Source organism: Cygnus atratus, chromosome 13, assembly GCF_013377495.2.
Source record: "Cygnus atratus isolate AKBS03 ecotype Queensland, Australia chromosome 13, CAtr_DNAZoo_HiC_assembly, whole genome shotgun sequence".
In the NCBI taxonomy this organism is placed as follows: domain Eukaryota; kingdom Metazoa; phylum Chordata; class Aves; order Anseriformes; family Anatidae; genus Cygnus; species Cygnus atratus.
The window spans coordinates 13,672,761-13,694,056 of NC_066374.1; the positions used below are offsets into that span (position 1 = coordinate 13,672,761).

The 21,296-nt window shown below is 38.4% G+C and overlaps 2 protein-coding genes across 3 annotated transcripts in view; one reads left to right on the forward strand and one right to left on the reverse strand.

The window, feature by feature from the left end:
- FHL1 (four and a half LIM domains 1) overlaps positions 1–3,681 on the forward strand; it is a 29,850-nt gene extending 26,169 nt beyond the window's left edge. The window contains exons 3-6 of one of the 2 annotated variants that reach the window (XM_035541323.1): positions 271–448; positions 955–1,124; positions 1,707–1,893; positions 2,666–3,681. In XM_035541323.1, coding sequence (XP_035397216.1) covers positions 271–448; positions 955–1,124; positions 1,707–1,893; positions 2,666–2,823 — 693 coding nt within the window. In that variant the 3' untranslated portion in view covers positions 2,824–3,681. The remainder of the gene's footprint in view (positions 1–270; positions 449–954; positions 1,125–1,706; positions 1,894–2,665) is intronic. The other variant, XM_035541324.2, reaches the window with a different exon arrangement.
- An 813-nt stretch (positions 3,682–4,494) lies between these two features.
- The window catches only part of MAP7D3 (MAP7 domain containing 3), a 46,222-nt gene continuing 29,420 nt past the window's right edge, over positions 4,495–21,296 (reverse strand). The window contains exons 11-20 of the mRNA XM_050713436.1: positions 19,474–19,619; positions 18,986–19,116; positions 18,139–18,383; positions 13,181–13,316; positions 11,939–12,119; positions 10,634–10,738; positions 10,311–10,364; positions 9,379–9,472; positions 8,612–8,810; positions 4,495–7,653 (exon numbers count right to left, since the gene is read on the reverse strand). Coding sequence (XP_050569393.1) covers positions 7,344–7,653; positions 8,612–8,810; positions 9,379–9,472; positions 10,311–10,364; positions 10,634–10,738; positions 11,939–12,119; positions 13,181–13,316; positions 18,139–18,383; positions 18,986–19,116; positions 19,474–19,619 — 1,601 coding nt within the window. The 3' untranslated portion in view covers positions 4,495–7,343. The remainder of the gene's footprint in view (positions 7,654–8,611; positions 8,811–9,378; positions 9,473–10,310; positions 10,365–10,633; positions 10,739–11,938; positions 12,120–13,180; positions 13,317–18,138; positions 18,384–18,985; positions 19,117–19,473; positions 19,620–21,296) is intronic.

The window sequence follows — 21,296 nt, forward strand, 5'->3', positions numbered from 1 at the left end:
TGAAGTTTGAAAATCCAAAGTGAATTTAAACCCCGCGTAGCTGTAGCTTTTTGAATGTGATTATAAGTAAGGCCCTTGTGTCAGTGCTTTTGGTTAAATGGTCTTCCCCAGCTGCTCGCAGCTGAGTTGCACCTCCAAACATTGAATGCAGCCCTGCTTAAGAACTAGCAGATCGATACTTCCATGCCAAGGCTGGTGAAACGGTCGTTTCAGAGCTGCTCAGCAAAAAAACAAAGGGCTTATTGCTCACTTTGTTTCTGTTTGTTGCAGGAGCTGCATTTCAAGAACCGTTACTGGCATGACAACTGCTTCCGCTGCTTCAAGTGCTATACATCCTTGGTGAATGAGCCCTTCATGCTAAGGGAGAACAACAAGGTCTGGTGCAGTAACTGCACTGCCACTGAGGATGCACCCAGGTGTAAGGGCTGCTTCAAGCCGATTATTGCAGGTACTGGTACTAGCAATACTGATACGAATGCTGAGTGCTGTTCTAGGGCAAAACCATGGAGTTAAGTTAAAAGAGCCGTGCAGGCTGCAGTTAGGAGCATCATGGTGAAAATCTGGAGAACTACAGAAGTGGTACGCGTTTTGACTGCTGCTCTTACCTGTCCTTTTTAGAGAAGTGTTCAAAGGCTGCCTTGCAGTTAACCCTCATGTGGATTGTTCACCTTAATAGTCAGTATTAGACAAGTTCTACCAAAAGCTTTGCTCTGTAAATGAAGATCCTCTTCTCAGAAAGGATCTGGTAGCTGACTGACTAAATATCTAAGAAAATCTGGAAGGCCTTAGCTAGTTAAAGTCGGATGTAGAAATTAACAGCTCTTCCCTTGTCCATGTTATGATTAAAGTTCTGTATGGGCAGGTCCTGCCTACAGGTATGTTACATTGCATGAGGTTGCGGAGCTTGTCACAGGCCTGAAATCCCACCTAACAAGTTATTTCTGTTTGTTGTAGGAGACCAAAATGTTGAATACAAGAAGATGGTCTGGCATAAGGACTGTTTCACTTGCAGTCAGTGCAAGCAAGTGATTGGATCTGGGAGCTTCTTCCCAAAGGGTGATGACTTCTACTGTGTCTCCTGCCACGAGCATAAATTTGCCAAGACCTGTGCTAAATGCAAGAATGTAAGTCCTTCCACTTTGCAGTGGCAGCTGCCAAAACTGGCCCTGACATGTCTGTTAGAAGCTAGGAGAGTAAACCAGTAGACGTATCATCTTGTAGCTGTACCATTGCTTATGTTTCTTCCTTGAGATACTGGTGCAAGCAGCTGGCAATGTAATAATAATGTGAGAGCTAGAGGCTGTGGCACGAGTACTTGAGCAGGGTGTGAATCTGTTGAAACAAAGTGAGCACCAGCATTATGTTAGCTTTAGGGATGGCAAGGCTAAGGAGGTTTATAGCTGTCTAGCATGTATTGTATATTCTAGCAACAAAACAATGTTTTGCAAAACAGCTGTTGTACACTTTTGCAATTGATTAATGTAGAATTGCAGTGTCATTGCAGGTAAAGTAAACTATTATGAAAGCTCCAGGCATGCAAGATTTCAGTCCAGAGGAACTTAAGTGTTGCAATATTTCATTTTAATGAAAACTTTCAAACGATCTTCACCATAACAAAGCTCCCCTATACCATACACCCCATGCCTGTGTCACCTGTTTTCTTCCGTACTGATTCTGAATCCTCTTCCCTGCTCTTTTCCTCCTAGCCCATCACTTCTGGAGGTCTCACTTACCAGGAACAGCCTTGGCATTCAGAGTGCTTCATTTGCTCCAACTGCAAGAAGCAATTGGGTGGGAAGCGCTTCACAGCCGTAGAGGATCAGTTTTACTGTGTTGAGTGCTACAAGGAATGTGTTGCCAAGAAGTGTGCTGGCTGCAAGAATCCTATTACAGGTATGTTGGAATAAATGCAGCTTGAGGGCACTGGGTGCTTAAGGTCAGAACTGTGATCCCCAAAGACATGAAGCTCAGAGGCCACCAACGCCAGAAGCAGTTCTAATATCCCAAGCCCCATTCCAACAATTTACATAACCCACATGCTCCTGCTGGATGGAGGCTGAGTTAGTAACTGAGCTCTTCACTTTTGAACTCCTCAAATTTACCTCCAAAACTGCCCCAGGTAGAATTGTTCCCACTTCAATCTTAGTCTGGGAACTTGAAGTCTAAAAAGAGCAGTGTCGTATTGCCCCAAACTGACTATTTGTTTTACTTTTAATATATTTTACATGCCCCAGTTAGTTACTGCATATGAAAATCGCACAGAACTCAGCTCTGAAATGTGTGCACTATCCTTCTAGTCCTGTAAGTCTTGCATTTGATTCAGCATTTCAGAGCATGGATCTGAGCCTGTAAGAACCAGGTGGGCTGTTTAGCCCAACCTCTTCTTGCTCTGTCTTGACCTTTCCTTTAGCTTGACAGCTCCCTGGGAAAAAGATCCAAGGGAAAAGCCTATTGTAGACAAGCCGCACATGCCTAGGCTAAAGTGCCTGGATCTCACTAGTACAGAGCAGCAAACACTGCAGTTCAGTTGCATTTTGGGCTAGTATTTTAAATGTTACAAATACGGTCACACAAGAGGCAGTAAGAATGGGATCTGCTGGTTGATGGGCTAACCCAGCCACGGGAAAAGCTACTATCGCCGTCCTATAATTGTTTTCTCTCCTAGCAGGATTTGGAAGAGGAACCAGTGTGGTTAACTACGAAGATGAATCCTGGCACGATTATTGTTTCAAATGCACAAAGTGTGCCCGTGGTTTGGCCAACAAGCGCTTTGTTTGCCATAATGGAAAAATTTACTGTGCTGAGTGTCCCAAACGACTGTAAGGAGCAGACAGCAACTACTATAAAATGGATTTTAAAGGCCTGCTTTTCAAAATAGTCCTGGTAAAGGTGCAGGTTTTGCATGTTAAGAATTTTACCTTTTTCCATTTAAGCATAAAACAAACTAAAATAGCCTAAATATATCAGGTTTGACTTTTGAAGCTCCTGCAGCAAGAAAGCATGTACTGTTGCAAAAAGCTAACTTTGCTTTCAAGTAACTATTGGTGTAAAGGCCTGAAATGCCATTTAGATTTAGCATTAGAAATCCAAGTACCATAATCTGTGTGTGGCTTAAACTAAAAAAAAAAAAAAGCTTATTTTAAACTTGTTTAGTATACATTTATGCTCAGACTTACATGAAGTGTTTTTGACAAGGCATGCACAAGCCTCAGCACCTTGGAAACAGAGATGCAAACATTGCACCCAGGATCAGAGAGATCCATTATTATGCTTTTACAAGTACAGGTACATATATATCACACCATTAACAGAAACTCAATATTAACTTCGCTTATCCTACCATACCAAATTGCAGCAAGTGTATGGAGTGGCTTTCTCTTACATATAACAACATTTTGGCGGTACGCCTTAGCTTTAGTTAAGTTTCCATAAACTCGTTTTGGTTATGATTTTTGCATGGTTTGTCAAAAGTTTTGCTCACTAGCTTTTTTTACATTATTGTTTAAATGAGGCCATCTACATATAATTATTAATCCATTAATAAGTAGTAAATCTTTCAACTACAGCAAAATGCACATGCATTTAGAAGTGCCTTAAAAATAGCTCAGATGACCATAGCTCTCCTATCATGTCAGTGTATGTTTTATGATTTAATAAAAATGAGACTAGTGCCTGCTTGGAGTCCTACAGTCTGGAAAACTTTTTTTTTTCTATTTTTCTGTCTTACATGAGTGACATCTTTTATGGCTGAGCTACTGCAATCAAGTCTGATGCCTTGACACAGCAAAGTAGAGAGTCAGCTGTTCTGCCATAGTGTCCTTAAATACACGAGGACCAAAGCAAGAATTTACATAAACTAAAAAAAAAAAATACATAACTGACACTAGACCCTCTGCCAAGAACAACCTGTGTGGAAAAAAACCCTTTGGAAAACACATGTACAGAAATAGTCCATACACAGTCTACTACCCTTCAGTGCCCTAAATGCTGGTTTAAAGTTTTTTTGTTTTTTCTTCTCCATAGCAATGATGATACCATACAGAAATATTTATAAACTGGATGCTACTACAGTCATTCCCTTTCATTCACAAACACCTACCAGAAACAGCGAAATCTCTCAGGATAAACAGAAAGCAGCATCTTGCTGTTTTTGTGATGGTTGCTGCTCCACAATGGCCACAGAACGCTGCTAGACTCACTGTTAGAACATAAAGATGTTGGTGCTACAAGTGAAAGGCAAAGGCTTGCAGTAAAAAGCAAGTTAAAGAATTCAACTGTTATGAACAATCTTATAGGCATGTACAAACACAGCAAAATCTAAAGGTGTTAGTACAAATACCTTTCCAACCACATAAATGCAATTGCCAAAGAAGCTACTAGTTTTGGGAATCTGCAGTGTGGAGTAGTTAGAGAGTAGTACCAGAGCGCATCTCAGCACGGCAAGGGGTTGGAGACTCCTAGTAAGGTAATGTTTAGCATTACAGAAATAAAGCATTGTTCAACTGCAAAGTTTATTTAACAGTGCGCACATATTTACATAGAGCTGTAACAGACCATTCGACAAATAATATCAGCACAGAAAAAATATCAGCATCTTTGTTAGAGTGATTGTCTCTGCCTGAAATAACTATCATACAAAAATACATTTTTCTTTTTACCTAAGGCACTGCTCTAAAGTCTAAAACAGTTCTAACATATTCTGAATAGCAAATAGTGAGACTAAGAAGGTTGAGGGTTTCCTATTGTAATTGCAGATGTTGAGGAAAGAATGCAGTTCCAGCAAAAACATTTGCATTTAACCACTGAAAATACAGCTGCCATTTGGATGATTCATTTAAATTGAACTATCAGCCAATGGTTTATAGCAGGATTTGAGACAGCTATTCTTCAAATTAATCACTTATTTAGTATATCTATTACAGGAGACATAAGAACAAGACTGCATTATTACTTTTAGTAGCAGTTTTCAGAAGATGCTTAGTTAATCTCTTCATGCTGTAAAAAGCAGGCAAGTTTAGGTTAAATAGATTACTTAATACAGGCTTTAGGGAAAGGGAAATATATATATGCAGCTTGCAGTCAATGTTATAGAGCTAGAACAGGAACACTTAGAATAATTAACATTAACAAAACATGACTTCAATGGTCTAATACTGTTATGTACACAATAAAATAATACTTACATGAGTGTAGATAAATAAATCAAAAGGAAAACATTTTTAAAAGCATGACATGTTAAACTGCGCTATGACAAACAAATCTAGGTATTCAACATTTTTTGTAATATTAGTGCATATCCTGTAAAATGTTTTGATGTTTTCCAATAGATTAAAACATATTAGTGATTACACAACACTGCATTTTGAAACTTTTGAAATTTCAACATTTTTGAAATATTCTGGAATTTGATGCTGGAAAATACGAATTTTTCCTTCTCAATTCAAAACTGAAGATACTCAATTTTTCATTTTTTAAATAGCATGTGAATGAAAGCGTACAGCTTTTTTTTAGAACATTACAAGTGGACTTGAGCTTTAACAGACACTGAAAAAGTCTTATTTCATCAAGTGCCATTTTAGGAATATCTAAAATCTGACCAGTAGCAAACTGGGAAGTCTGCAGTGGCACACTGCTGTACATTACTGGTATGAAAACAAAAAAGACTTAAACAGGTTAGCGTAAAGTCTGTAAGAGGGAAGTAAGTGATATTTAGACAAGGAAATTCTATCCAACAATTAACTAAACAAATGGAAAAGGAACATCAGCACAATAGTCTCCCTGAAATGTTTCAAGGTGCAAATCTAGAAGTTTGTCATCCCTCCCCTGATGGCTTTTTTTTTTTTTTTTTTTTTCAAACTTGAAGATGGATAAAGGTAAACAAGCAGCTTTTCAAAGCAAGGCCTTCGGTACTTGATAAAACACTGGATTACTGCAGTGCAATCAGATTATTTCCAGGTCTCTAGTGTTCACAGTTCTGTCCAGAGAGCAAAGAAAAGAAAATGTTTAACCATCATACTGCATGTATTCTACATACATCTATCATCACTGTCAGTCTACATGTGGGAGGGGGGGTGAACACAGACCCACTTAGTAACTCACAGTCCAAAATCAGCATAGTAGCTTGTTTTTTTTTTTTTTTTTTTTTTTTAAATATGAGCACTTGTTTCCAAAGTTGCATACACAGTTCTTAAACCAGATTGTCTCAAAACACATTTAACATTCAAAATTAAAAGGCAACTCTTTCCTCACTAAGGAGTGAATGATCAGAAAAAAATGTGATCAGCAATATCACATTAAATCATTTTATTCCCACAGCCTACACAGTAGTGGCCTGGAGGAAAGTCTCAATATAACTATGTCCATAAGACCAAAACTCACAAGACGCAGAGTGACAGAGGAGACTCAGGAAACAGTTCAGTCTAGAAAAGTGCTACACTTTAATCAAGAAAGGTGCTACACATCACTTAAAGAAAATGTGGATAGCAAGTCTTGTTTTTTCCCCACTGTCATTTATTTCAACTCTTCATGCAGTCATTTATCTCGTGGACAGAGATCTCCTGCTGTGAGTACGCTCATTTGGGGTTTAGCTACAACAACAGAGCAGTTTAGTCTCATGAAAACTAGCATGCTGAAGCCTCTCTGACACACTGTGCTGTACTGCATCAGGGCCTGGGTTGGCGAGTACGTCTGGCTTCAGATGCAACCCTGTTTCTTTCAGAAAATTCTGAGTATTGTGTGTGTAGCTTTACTACTCCTCCCAAAATGCAATACAACCGTTTGTGGAATTCAAGGTTGGGGTTACACCCATCAGTGACGTGAGAGACTATTCTATGGTAAGTATAGAGGACAGCTAGTATCTTGCCAGAGCCTGGAAGACCTTTTAAGACCGTGCAGATCAGCATCAAAAAGTTACAGAACATGCCTAGGAGTGGAAAGGGGAAAGCAGCCAGGTCCTGTCTGTAGAGTTACATCAGACACCTTTTAAACTGTTAGTATCTTCAAAAGTAACATGTGCCATTTAAGACATTTTAGAAGAAGCCTAAAATACAACAGATGGGCTTGAGCGCTGGTAGGAGAAACTGGAGCTTCACAGGGGCTCAGCTTTGTCTTTGGAAGACCCTTAATGTCAGGCCTTAGCTGCTGTATAGAGCAAATCCCTAAAAAGGCATCAGTTGGTGACTCCTTTTGACAGAATTCAAGTTACAAGCACTAAAGAAGGAGCTTTCCCTCCAGTCTACACATTGGAAAAAGTGCCTTGAAAATAGGAAGCTGAAGTTAAGGCAAGGAGAATAAAAATGCAACAAAGTTAATTATCCAGCCAGAGGAGGGGATAGATAGGGAAATCAGCTTGGATTACCTGATGAAGAATCTATAGGTTTGGTCAAAGAATTCACTGCACCATCTTCCTCATAAGCCAATTTGGGACTAGAAGGTATTGTAGCAGCATCATTCAAGTTTTGATTACAGTTACCAGCAGAGAGGCTGTCTGAACTCAGTTTTGTTGACCTGGAATGTACTCCAACGTCAATAAACTCCTCAAAAGTCCATGAATCAGATTTTCCATTAAGATTCTGAGTAAGTCCACTTGTATGATCAGCTTCATTAACACCCAACTTCACTGAGTCATCAATAACCATTTCTTTTGCAGGATGGCTGGAAAAAGCAAATGGATACTAGTATTACAATTTCTGGATATTTACTCTTTAGACTCATTACAGGCCAGCTGAATTAGCAGTCTACACGGCTTGCAAAGCACTGCATATCCTGAAGGGCATTCCTAGACGAGCTCCTCCAGCTGCCACATGGGATCTCCCATCCAAGAGCCAGTGGCGAAGAATGACCCACCAGCATATAACAACTTTTTACTGTACTAATAACTTTCAGGTAAGGTCTGGCTCCAGAAATGATATGAAGAACCAGCAAGTTTAAAGCCCTCCTCTACTAAAATTGTATTTTAGCACTGTGCATTTCTCCTCTTACTTAAAAAAAAAAAAAAAAGTTTTCAATGTCATTTCTAAACCTTTAGCATTTAGATGAACAAATGGAACTAGCATAAGAGGACACGTTTTCCACTATTACATAGAAATAAATTTATGTTTAAAGAGATAAAATTCGAAATACCAAAAAAAAAATCCCACTAAGGGAGGTTTCTGTGTTTTATCTGCTGTTTCAGCACAACTAGAATTGTTCTAGAGCTTTCTGTAGGCTATTCTTCCTTTTCAGTTTTGTCCTCCCTTCTTGTTTAATATTTTGTTAACGAAAAGAACTGCTACCTATTTCAATTGAAAAAGTTTTCAAGCCAATACCATTCTTTATAAGTAACACTGCCATGTTGCTGGCTATGTGTCTCACTTAGCAAAGCCTGTACTGTCAACAAGGTGCCACCTAAACAAACAATTACCCTGAGCTAACTGACTCTGCGTGAACCTGCAAACTGACAGCATGTACACACCATGTACCTAGAGCAAGCCAGAGAAATACCAGAAAACTAGTGGGGTGCAAAATTTGATCCAATGCTATGTACAGTAGTAAATTGAATTTAAACACAGAGGGATTTCTTGTGTGACAGATAACTGCTTTGCCAATAAACCAGCCACCTACACAGACTCACCTGGAATCCTTTAATTCAGTGAAAAGTAGAGACCCGTCATCGCTTTTCAAATCGCTGCCATTCATAAATACTTCACTGGCCTTCAACTCTGACACGTCTTGTTGCTCAAATTCTGTAGAGATCAAGCTATGTGCAGTCTGTAAACAAACCTCTGTCTCCCCCTTGACTTCCTGGGGTAAGTCAACGCCATTTAGCTTTCCTGAAAGTGTGGAGGAAAAAACAAAAACAGAGCTTCAGTAACAGATTTGCTGTTCTAAATGAATAAAATACAAGTGTCAAAAAGACCTTTCCTAGCCAAAATTTGATGCATCCTCTTTCTGTAGAGAAGTTAATCTAAAGACAAGCTGTAACAACATGATTTTTGTTTTTCACCTTCAAAATACATTTGTAAAAAGAAAACATGCTGTCTGCATTTCACACACAAATCATTTTGCATTTAATCATTTTGCATATCTTTTAAGGATTATATTATTAATATTTTAACATTATAACATTATTACTAGATATAATTAATATATAATAATATATTATATGAGCATATTATTATATATTAATTATATACAATACTATGTTATTATATTTTATTATAAGGATTATTCTATTATAACTGGCAACTATGTACTCTATTTAAGCAGAGATTCTGTGACATTTCTGGAATTTGTGTCTCAGTTCACCACAATGTTATAAATTGAGTGACATTTTAACACTGCTAAAATATCACTGAGACGCTGGCAGCAACTTAGATCTGACTCATCAAATTTCTTTACCTGATTGACTGGTCTTCTCAAGTCCCAACTCCTCCTCCTCTTCAATATCCTCTCCCTCGATAACCTCGGCGGCAGACTTCCCTTCACTCTGCAACTGAATTCAGGAAGTGTTATTCACAATTGCTCGCTGCCATCCAGTATTTCACAAATGGTTCAATTCTAGCTCTCATGCTATAGTGCAGAGGATGACAGACAATCTGCATCCATGGCTGGGAAAGGAAGTCAACTAAGGAGGGCTGTTGGAGTTAATTTTGAGTTTTCAGGTCACTCACCACAACATGCTCTGCTGAGCCAGAGTCTGTAAAGGAACATGTGGGAGACCTGCTGCCCCCTCCCACCTATACACTATTCCTGAGTTTCCTTTCCCCTCACTTCTCCAAGGTGTGCACTAAGTATTTATTGGTTTTCAGCCATATGGAGATTTGAGTCTGCACACTGAATAGCCAGAAAAGATGACTATTCCTCAATAAAATACTCATCATTTACCACAAACCTTAGGTCAGAGATCACTACCCTAACAAAAATACATCCAGTTTACCACAGAAATCCAAAAGGGATTCCAAGATTTCCTTTAAGCAAACAGTTGAAGCCAGGAATGTAAGTTTTCTGGGAAAAAAAAGCCCAAGAAGAACAGGTAATGTTTAAAAATAAAATCATTACCAATCAGTGGGTTTTGGAATTGATCTGCAAGTGGTAATGCCAGATCGCATTGTTTCTATATGCCTAGAACAAAAATGCATCAAAGACTTTTGGTCTGAACAAGCAATGCAGAAGAATGTATACCATGGAAAGCTACTGAACATTATTCTAGCGTACCAGAACTTTTACCCTCATATGGAAGCCAGTTTGTTCAAAGGTAACAGAGGAACATAGGCTACAAGACAAGGCCTTCTCTGGGAAGGGTCATTCTACAGATATAAGCAAACAAGTACCTTGGATTCGTTTTGATCCGATTTTCGTGTTCTTTTCATTATTTCTTCAATTCTCTGTTAAAATGGGGAAAATATTTGCAATGACAGAGTTTTATGTTTCAGCATTCTGGTTTAAATGTTCATCATATAAATCATCATATATTTCATAAATTTACTGCTTTACTCACTGTTGTTACAGCTCACAAACCAGAGCTAGCTTTAAAAAAACCTACTACTTATATTTAAATGCACCTGAGACAGTCTGCCTGCTCAGTTTATTTTAATACTAACACTTCAATGACTACTTTAGGCTGAGAAACCTTTCTGCTTTCAAAACAGCATACCTTTTTTCTTTCAAGCCTTTCCTGCATATTTTGCTGCATAATTCTCTCTCTTTCCAGCCGCTGTCTTTCAGCCTCTTCTTGAGCTTTTGCTTCAGCTTCTTCTCTCTGAAAACAAAGCAAGGCCAAAAAAAAGAAAAAAAAAAAAAGAAAGAAAAAGAGCATCTAATGCACAACTCATTTCCAAGAGTTAAAAGCAGAGCCATTACAGAGATTCTGGTTTAAGATAGACAGGAATAGCAGACAATAGCTATTTAATAGTACCATGCATTGCAGCTAAAAGCCAATGATACAGTTACTGAAACGAAATTTATATTACTATGACATTTAAAAACTGACTTGAAAAGAAAAATAGTATGCACTTCTTTATTACGATTATGCAAATGTTCTGGATGTTGATTAGCTAGTCAGAGTTCAAACTATACTTCAGGATGAAGTTTTTCTAAGAAGGATAATTTATGAAGTAACAGGACAGCAACTGAATTCTGTATGTTGCAAGGTTAATTTAAAAATCTTGGCAGTCAGGTATACTCTGCAAGATACTCTGTGCTGAGCATCGTCTGTTCCTTCTACACTGGAAAATCTTTTCCACTAAGACTGGAAAGAAAATAAAAGCATATGACAATTACTTAAGTGTTAACTACATTTAAGCAAGCTTTTAAAGAAATGTTCAGACACATTTCAATGCTGTCCATAAGATACAACTCTTTAAACACAAATGACTTCATTGTAAAGCTGCTTTGATTTTCAAAATTAATCTTGTTTAAAGAAAGTCCACTTTCTTCAAAACAGTTTCATTCACTTAGAAAGACGCCTTTGGAAAGGTACACATATATTAGCTGTGGAAGACTATCAAGCAACTGGAAAAGCAGACTTGGAAACACTACCAATCTTTCTTTTTGTTCATCTGGAATCAGAGGAGGCTGGATGACTTTCCAATCAGACCATTTTCTTATAACCCACAGCAATACAGTGGTAAAGTGGTCTCAGTACAAATACTTTTGTGTGTGCAAAGTAACATCCCAGATGGCTAAAAAAAAATTTTGAAAACTTCCAAAATATCTGCCTCTGTCCCACACCTGAATTCATCAAATGTTGAAAGAAAACACATACACTAGGGCAAGGAAGAACTGCAAGATATTCTTTAAACCAATCTCCTGTCACAGACAAGATGAACTCTGCTTTACATCATTCCTCACAGAGATTTGTCAAAACTGTTCTATGAAAGAAAATGAAAGACAACCCCCTCAAAAACACACCAGCAGCTTTGTACAAGGAACACACTCGGAAGCGTACAAATAAACAGACCTGGTGTTGAAGCTCTGCAAGTTTTTCCTGCTCTTCTTGTTCTCGACGGATTCTTTCCTCTTCAGCTTGTCTTTGCTGTTCTTCATAAGCCGCTCTCTTTTCTTCCTCCTGTTTGCGGAGCTCCTCTTCCCGTCGTGCTTTTTCTTCAACTGCTCTCTTGGCCATTTCTTCTTCTCTGATTCTAGTGTTTCCAAGATACAGATTACTGACTGGGCATTTCGTTCTTTAAGAGTGTGCATGCATGTGAGACAGACTAGGCAAGAAAGTTTTAAGTTAGTCAGCCATAGAATAATTGCATAATGATACTTTCTGGTGTGGAATTACAAATGCCACCATCCAGAGCGGTCAAAGGAAAAAGCAGAATAACTTCAAAGAAACTATCTATACACTTAAATGTTCTTTGCTGATTACAACAAGTCTAAAGCCACCTGTTCCAATAATGGAATGTTTGATTGAGAACTGGATTAAGAGACAACTATTTAATAAATACCACCTGCATCCAAAACATGAATGAAGCTCTCAATCACTGTCAAACGAATTTAGTCAGATTTTCTAAAACACTTTTTCTTCTATAGTCCTAGTTCCAGAGATATACTAGGTGTTTCACTGCCAGATTATGCAGATGTACACATCAGATCTAATCCAATAAGGGCATGATGTATTTCTGATCTGCAGCAGACTCTATTAAAGTTCATGACAGCTTTATACCCATGAGCAGAAAACAGACAAAATCTGGTATTCCATAGTGTTCAGAGAAGCTCAGACAGGACTTTACTCAGACTTTACTCCATGACCTGGAGTAAAGTTAGTCAGCACAAAATTGTTAACAACTTCTTTGCGATGAACCAAATGTATACTGATTTATTGCTTTGAATTATTTGGCTACTACATTTCTGATCCAGATTTAGGATCACTAAAATGAGATTTAATGTACTCACTTCCTGAGTTCATCAAAGGAAAGTTTCATACAGAGAGGCTGATTATTTCAAGACAACAAAACAAATATAAATGGCGTAAAAACCACATTCTAGATTTGAAGTAAAAGCAGTACTGGTGACTGTTAGGAAAAGGAAGCAGTGATTTGCACTGTGACTATGCATTACATATATACTGAGGTATAGATTAATGATATACACAGCAGTTTGTCCTACCTCAAATTTAATGCTTAGGAAAATGTACAACTGAAGTGTCCATTTCAACCACACCCACCAAAGAAAACATTTCCTTCTCCTGAACTATTACCTTTCCTCTTCCTCTCTCTGAATTCTTTCTTGGTCTTCACGCTCTCTTTGCTCTCGTGCCAGACGTCGTTTCTCTGCCAAGATTTTAGCAGCTTCTTCAGCTGTGGTGGTCCCTGCTACTGTTTTGCTACCTGATTCTGCAAAGTTTTAAAGAAATTACTGTTAAAAAGACCTAGCAACTTAAAATTAAGACATTATAACTGTGAGATTTTTTTTCTTGGCCAACCAACCCACTAACTTTTAGATCAGCACTCATCACTCAGTAAGTATACTCTGTGTATAGAGGCCCACAAGAGCCAAAGGGCAGTCCTAAAGAGAAGGCGGAGCGCACCAATATCTCACTAACACTGAGATAACAAATCATTTCAACTACAGCGTTCCAGCCGTATTTCAGACAATACAGTTTAATGGTATTCTCCAGTTACCATGGAACTTAAAAACATATTTCTAAAAAAGATATTTTCATTCTAATACAATTAGAAACACTTAAAAGAAAACTGAAGAAATACTGCTTCAGGAAACACATTTAACTTCCTTCTAATAAAACTGAATGCACACCTGTGATTATAAAAAGGAAATATGAAACAAGAGAAATTTAAAAATGAATAACATTAACGCCTTTATATTTATAGGGTATCTTTGGATGCAAATGATCACCCATTTAATTTGGCATTGAAGGCACATACTAATGACTTCAGCAATATCATATTTTAGCAACATATCCTTCTCCAGTTTACATAGAGATCAAAACAGCTCCAACCACCAGGTTAGTAGATATTTATATAGCTCTGCAGTTTTTGTTTGTTCACCCTGCCTGGTGTTATAATGTCTGAACCTCAGAGATACTATTATAAATTAACATTAAAAAAAGTAATCCCTTGCCACCCAGTTGCTCTCAATATATATTGAAAGACCTATAATTTTTATCAGTTATTCCCACTCTCTAAAAATAATACTATTCTACCATAACTAGAGGTCATCTGAATATTCACTCTTGGTGTCAGTAGAGCAACAGAACCATAACATTGGTCAGGATGTGTCTTTCTTCTTTTTAATATCTCACAAATTAGCACATATATGTCTGCTTAAGTTTCAGAAAGCCTTCAAGCCAAGTTAATTTTAATGAACACTGACATCAGGGTTTTATCCATTATTTTGCTTCCAACCTAAAGACAAATCATTCAAAACATATGCCATCATTAGGCACTTCAATACCTGAAAATCTGTTTAAATCCTGTGGACATGTAATCACTACCTGCAGCTATAGGGCATAATTCACTGAGTACACTCTTAATTGCTGAATCATAGTAGTACTTTGTGCATAAAAATTGTTCTTGCAGTCCCAGGAAAAGGATTACAGCACTGACAGAGGGCAGTCACAGAAGAGTTTTCTGATAGTTAGGTTTACCCAATGCTGAAACTGAAGCACCTCCCCAGAATGCACATTGCATCTTATCTGGGCAAAAATAAAGTTATATCGGTACAAACAAGAATCCAACCACGATGCTTCTAAATCTAAGATCAGCCAAAAGGGAACCTCCTCCACCTCCTCCTCAAGTACGAAAGATTGGCTCCTTGCAGTTGTGAGAAATATTAGCAGAATCTGCCTACTCAAGACTTGCATGAACTAAGTGTTCTTCTTTCTATATTCCGCAAATTTTTCATTTAAAGGGGGGGAGGTTTATTTAGTGTTGCCAGTATACAACCCTAAAGAAAATCAAAACGCCTCTCTTCTTCTCTACCACTCAAGTGTCTTGCCAGTTTAAACTAGACACTTTTTACATCAAAGGCCATCTTCCATTATGCACTTGCACAGCAACCAGCACAGCAGCCCTATTTCAACGCTACAGGAATCTCAATGATATCAAAATTGGTTGACATTTACTGTCAGATTTAACTCTTTCCCCCATCAAAACTGAACCTAAAACAGATAAATTAATTCTCAGCAGGAAGCCTAAAGGCTTTAGGCTTTTCAGGTATAGGTTTTAGGATTATCACATGGTAATAATAGCTTGAAATACTATGAATACCTGGTATCAAAAATGATAGAACTAGTCAAAAAATATTCAGAATACCACAGATATGGAAAGAACGGGGGGAGCATAAAAACAAAGTGTAGGAGACCTCAAGTCTATGAAAGATCTTTCTATTGCATTTTTACTGCTGAAACTTTACTGACACTTTCCATACGGTTACTTCAATAGTGCTTTCATGCCCATGTGCCCTTTGTAGTCTGTTTCCATAGGGCTGGACATGGGACTTCCCAACATGATGGCTAACATGCCTTAAGAATACTATTCCAGAGTTTTATACTCAGCTCCTCAGCTCCATTTTCATTGTACTCCCAACTATCATTATTGGTAAGAACTGTCTTTTTCTCAAAGGACATTTTCATGACAGAAAGGTGAAGAGGGAAACGGGTAGGAGAGATGTCTCAGAACATTTGTAAAATGCATCTGAAGGACTAATAGCTGATCTGTCGGTCTTACTTAGTTCTAGCCTGTGGTTTAAGAGCAAAGAGGTGCTTTTAAGATTCTTGCAGCCATTAGGAATACGGACTGCTCTAAGTAGTTCCTCTCCAGCAGTATTATCCTGACAGCTGAGTAGAAAGGACGCAGGAAATCTGTAACTTAAGAAGAGGTGGAAGTTGAATCTCCTCCTCTTCTCCCATTAATCAGGATTTTTTTTTATTTTATTTTTTTTTTTAACAAGGTGGAAAGAATACTACACAGATCTACTATGTGAGGAGAAACTGGTGTCAGTTCATTACCGGACTGTTATTTTCTAGCCTGACAGCAAGAGCACAAATGTGTTTGTGTTGCACTATTAGTTGGAGACACGGAGGATTCCAGATCATTTCAAGGCAAGTCATGTATTCACAGTTGATTTAGGAATCATATTCCAAAGCCTTCACTACTTAGAAAAGAAGCGAGGCTCCATGATAGTTTATTACCTATCATCACGCATAAGGTGAGAGCTCATGAAGGAGCACTTATGCTTAAAGTTGAAACGAGCCTTTTAACTCTCAAAGAAGCTGCGAAAGGCTGCTGCCAGAAATGACAACTGCTCCGAGTCACTGAAAAATAAAAAAGTGTTTTACTGCAGAACAGTGTATTTTAGTATGAAGACACAAAGAGCAAGACAAAGACTTGATTGCCGTCTGTCAGCAACAGGCAATCAAGCTTAGTTTGAGGGCGAAGAGTTGGTATGAAGACAGAAGTACACAAAGCTGAAATTAGGTTGAACCTACGAGACCTGGAGACTGATTTGCCGTATGCCAATGGTGTGCTTTGATTTCAGAAGCTGCCTGGAATACGGTATTGCACCAACCCACAAGGTAAACTGTCTACACAGATGTCCATTATTAGTTCCTTTTCTCCATTATCTATTGCACACACTGTGAAAAGTGAAAGCAACTTTTTTTTTTTTTATAAGAGCAAAGATTTTGCCTCTCTCAGCAATATTGCATTGTACCAAAACATTGAAAAAGATAAACCAAATCGTATCTAGGTTCAAGAATATGGCCACAATTTCCTCATATGTGCCAAAGATGAAGAGCTTCACCCAGCCCCATTACGAACCACTACAAAGATAGCTAGCTTGGAGATTAGCAATAAAATAAAATGGAAACAGATAAACTGGGCTAATACAGCTCCAGAAGTCAGTGCAGACAGGAGAGAGGTGGAGCATCCAAGGAACAAGGACAGGCGTTCTTGTTCCAGAACAGCTGGAAGATACAGGAATAGGACATGTTATAGAGGTTTCAACCAACTGCTGACACCGATGACAATTGATTATGCCCTCTCTGAGGCATGCAAGACATTTATCACAGTGTGCATCGAGAGATGGACATTCTGACTGCAAAGATGGATGACGTGACACTAAAGACGCATATGCAACTCATAGTAACATTGACATTTGACTACAATATCTGAGCTTCCTTCTACAGGAACATATGCTCAAAGAACCGTACCATAAATGAGTTCTACAGGTGACTAAGAGTATTTCACATTCAACATCAAGTAGTGTCAGGAAGTGTCTCAAAAATCACAGATAACTGTAGCAGCTGAGGAATGCACAACAAGAACTGTACATGCAGTAACGTGCAGCAAGCATATGTTCCCACTTACCTTATTTCTGAAGGATTTTCACCCTCAGTACTGCCCATTGGCTGTAGTTTAAACTCCAGAGATCCCACCTTTTCCTCTTAAGTCTCCCCTAAGTCCTTCTCCACAGAGTAATGCCTGCAAGACCTCATCAGAAGGCTCTCCCAGACTCTGTTCTGGAGATGGCACATGGTGTTCTTCCAGTAAGAGGGACAGAGGCTGTGCTTACTTGGCACAATGAAAAGGACTAGGAGACTAATTGTTTATCCAGTATACGGCTCTCCTTAATCTACCACAGTAATTTCTCAGCGTGATACATTCACTGACCACTTTTTCCCTGAGGCAGCATGTTCACTGGAATCCAGAGTGAGGCAGCCTTCTAGCTATGTGAGAACTGGCTCTCAGAGATGCACCAATAGTTGATTTCTTCCCACAAGCAAGTTTCTACACAAGCAATTAGAAGAACTATTGAATGGATTGAAAGACCTTTGTATAGTTTAAATACTGACTTTGCCAGCCTCAAGCTAACAGATCTCTCAACTATTATACCTGAAGTCCAGAAGGCGAACAGGATTTCTATTTTTCTTAAAGTTATACTATAAGCAGTAATATTGAAAGCTCCTGACTTAAGTCTTCAATCACCAAGTTGAATAAACCGACTATTGCACTAAAATCCACTACCACATAGAACTACTATATAAGTAATCATGTAATCACTATATAAGTAATCACAGCTTCCACCTCATAGCATCCTAATCTCCAGTGGTCTGCCTCATGAATGAATTATTTCATCAGTTCTAATATATGCTGGAGATGTCTTCAGTAAGAGTCTCAGTCATGGAGACGCACTCACCTTCTTTGGTCTTTGTGCTAGCTGCTACTGCATCCCTGTCCAAGGCTGGTGAAGCACCTTGCTCTTGTCCCATTCCTTCTGTGCTCTTTTCCTTTGGTTTGCTCTCTGCTTCACTTTTCTTTTTGGTAATGTTTATAACACCTGGTGTGAGAGGCGGACGTTGGATGGGTGCTGGTTTAGAGACTGGAGTAGGAGATGGTGGCCTTTGTTTTGATATACTAGGTGAAGGTGGGCGAGTCTTTTGTCTGCTGAAGTAAAGAATATTTTTCAGGGATAACAGCAAAAACCTCAAATACACAAAAGAGGACAGTGGTCTACTTTGTATTATGTACCTTGTTATTCAGTTAGTTTGTATTATGTACCTTGCTTTTAAAAATAAATACATACACAAATACTGTTGCCTTCCTCATAAACCTTAAACAGAGGATTCTGAAATACCCTGGGCACCTGGGCTCCCTACTCATGGGCTAACATCCAAACAGGTCTTTTAGACCAGTTCTGCTTTTACTCCATGTCAAGGATAAACCTTGTGATTCCAGTCTAAGGAATTCCTACCGTAATACAGGTAGACTGACTTACTCAGAAGCTTGCAACGCTTCCTACTGGTTTCAGTGCAAAGATCGTACAAAAAAACAGGAGTATTTTGTCTGCACAAAGGAGACAAAGGCTTAAGTAAGTGCTGCATTCCTCAATGTGCAAAGAAAGAGAAATCAGACCACAAGTGAAATCCTTGTGTATATCGACCTATGCTACACCGTGTTATCTGAATTCTAACAGCACAGCTTTCTTTGAGACAGGAAGCAGCCTTCATTTTGTTCTGAATAAGCTATTTAACCAGGACACATACCTAACTGTAGAAGGTGATGGAGGACGCTTCACCAAATTAGCAGGAGAAGGGGATCTTCTACGGGCAGACACAGATGGTGAGGGAGGGCGTCTTAACCCAGAACCTGGGGATGGTTTTTCCATCTCTGATTTCTAAGAAGATATGTAAGAATAAAATAATGCTCACTCCAGGATACATTAAAGACAGAGTAGCTGCTACCACTACAAACATACAACTCCTCAAAAACATGTACTTTACATTTCCTTTATGTTCCAAAATACAGACCCAATCAGTCTGTTACCTAAATGAAACTTTAGGAACCATAAGAAGAAAACAGCTTGCCATTAAGATACCACAGAGACCAAGGACCATAAAATTCCAATTCAATTTCAATACTATGTTTTTGAAGCACACACTATCAAACATCTCAATAACAAAGCAGACAAAACCTGAGCTGTTCCAAACCCCTGGATTAATACAAACCTAATTCCTGTGGATTTTCAACAAACCTGGGTTGAATCTGGTGAACTTGCATCAGATGAAGGTACAGAGGGCTTCAATCTGTCGATGCTACGACTGCGCACGGGCACTTTAGGAGTTGGGACTGGGGAACTGATGGAACTGGCTGAAGCTGAACGAGGACAGAGGTGAGATTCTATAAAAGTTAGGAATTTGACAAGACAAAACAAGAACCAAGTGCACAGCATAAGAATAGGAGAAAAGAGGGAAAAAGAGAGAAAGAAAGATTGCGTGTGTTAGAAACCATACAGAGAAACATCACAGGAAGTGCACATTGCAATGGGTCATGGACACAGACACCACCACCACACGATTAGTACTTTGGAAGCAACAGCACTAAGAATAAAACCATTCTGAAAGCAGAGTCTGAAGTAGATAAAAATAAAATGCTTTTCCAAACATTGCCTAAATTTGCAATACACCAGTATTACTTTCATTTCAGTCAAGATGCATCTCATCACAAATACTTCAGAACAGTTTTAATGGCTTAGCATGATTCTTTACAAGTTCTTCATTCAAATTTTAAGTACATTCCCCCCATACTCATGGAGGAAAACTTCCTTCTTTTCACAACGTACTTACAAAGCAGCATTACCTTAGGAATCTGAGCATTACTTCACAAACTTTTCTTGTGAAATAAGCATTTATGCAACAGTATTTTATTCTGCTTTGCCTCTCTGACCCCTTTATTACTATATATGTGCACCCTTTATCCACGTTAACAAATCAAATTTAAGTGGCGTAAAATAAACATATAAGAGAGAAGAGACAACTGTTAAACTAAAATAGCTTTTCTATCTTAGGTGTCAATCTCTTCACAAATAATACAATATTGAAAGAAATTATATCTTCTAATTACTTCTTTTACTAAAATAATCATAGATGGACAAGCATACATATATGTAAAAATCTACTTCTGAAATTAGACAAGTGATTCTTCTAGAGTATGAACAAATTGTGACAGATGCCAGCACTTAATTTTGTAACTTTATGGAAAATACATTTTATTTTTATATTTGCAGCATTTGTGGAAGGAGAACTGCATTCTGTTTGTGCTTAGTTTGTGCTAAAGCACAGGTAGGTTTCTACCAAAAAGAAGAAAGTACTTCTAAGTAAACTGATAAGAATGTAAAAGTTATCTTTAATTCAGCAATAGTGAATAAGTCACATGCTGTCAGTAATGGTGAAAAAGATGGTATTTCCCCACATGACATGATCTGAAATATTCATGGTAAAATAAAAGTGGCACATAGATAGCCGCGCAAAAACATGACCACTGACTATGAACCAAAAACCTGATTATTACACAAGGGGAGCAGTGCAGAAATGTTGCCATTAACAAGGACCAAGTTAAGTGGCATAAGATTAAAAAAAAAAAAAAAAAAGATGGAAGAATATACTAAGGAAATGAACAAAACTGGGAATGCAAGTTACAAGGTAAGAGAGGAGAAAGGACTCCACATTGGTTCCACACAAATATTTACTGGGGCATACTTAACACCAGTAATAATTGTAAGACATGTAGAATGCAGCTAGGCCTTCCTTGCAACAGAACACGATGTAGAGATTCTTTTGCTAGTACTAAGCTGAGCCACTGTGTGAGCTTCCCAGCTGTCTGGAGCAGTGTAAAATTACTTGGGCCAGACAGGGTTTCTCCACTATGTTCTCTTTCTGCTATGCCACTACTCCTAGTCGTCCTGAGTGGAGCCAGCTCAGGGCTCCTGCACTTATGTTAAGACAACCCCTTTGCCATGTTTGTACAAGAGTTTCTCCCCCTAAAGAAATTTAGGCCTTGAACTAACTTCTTTCAGCC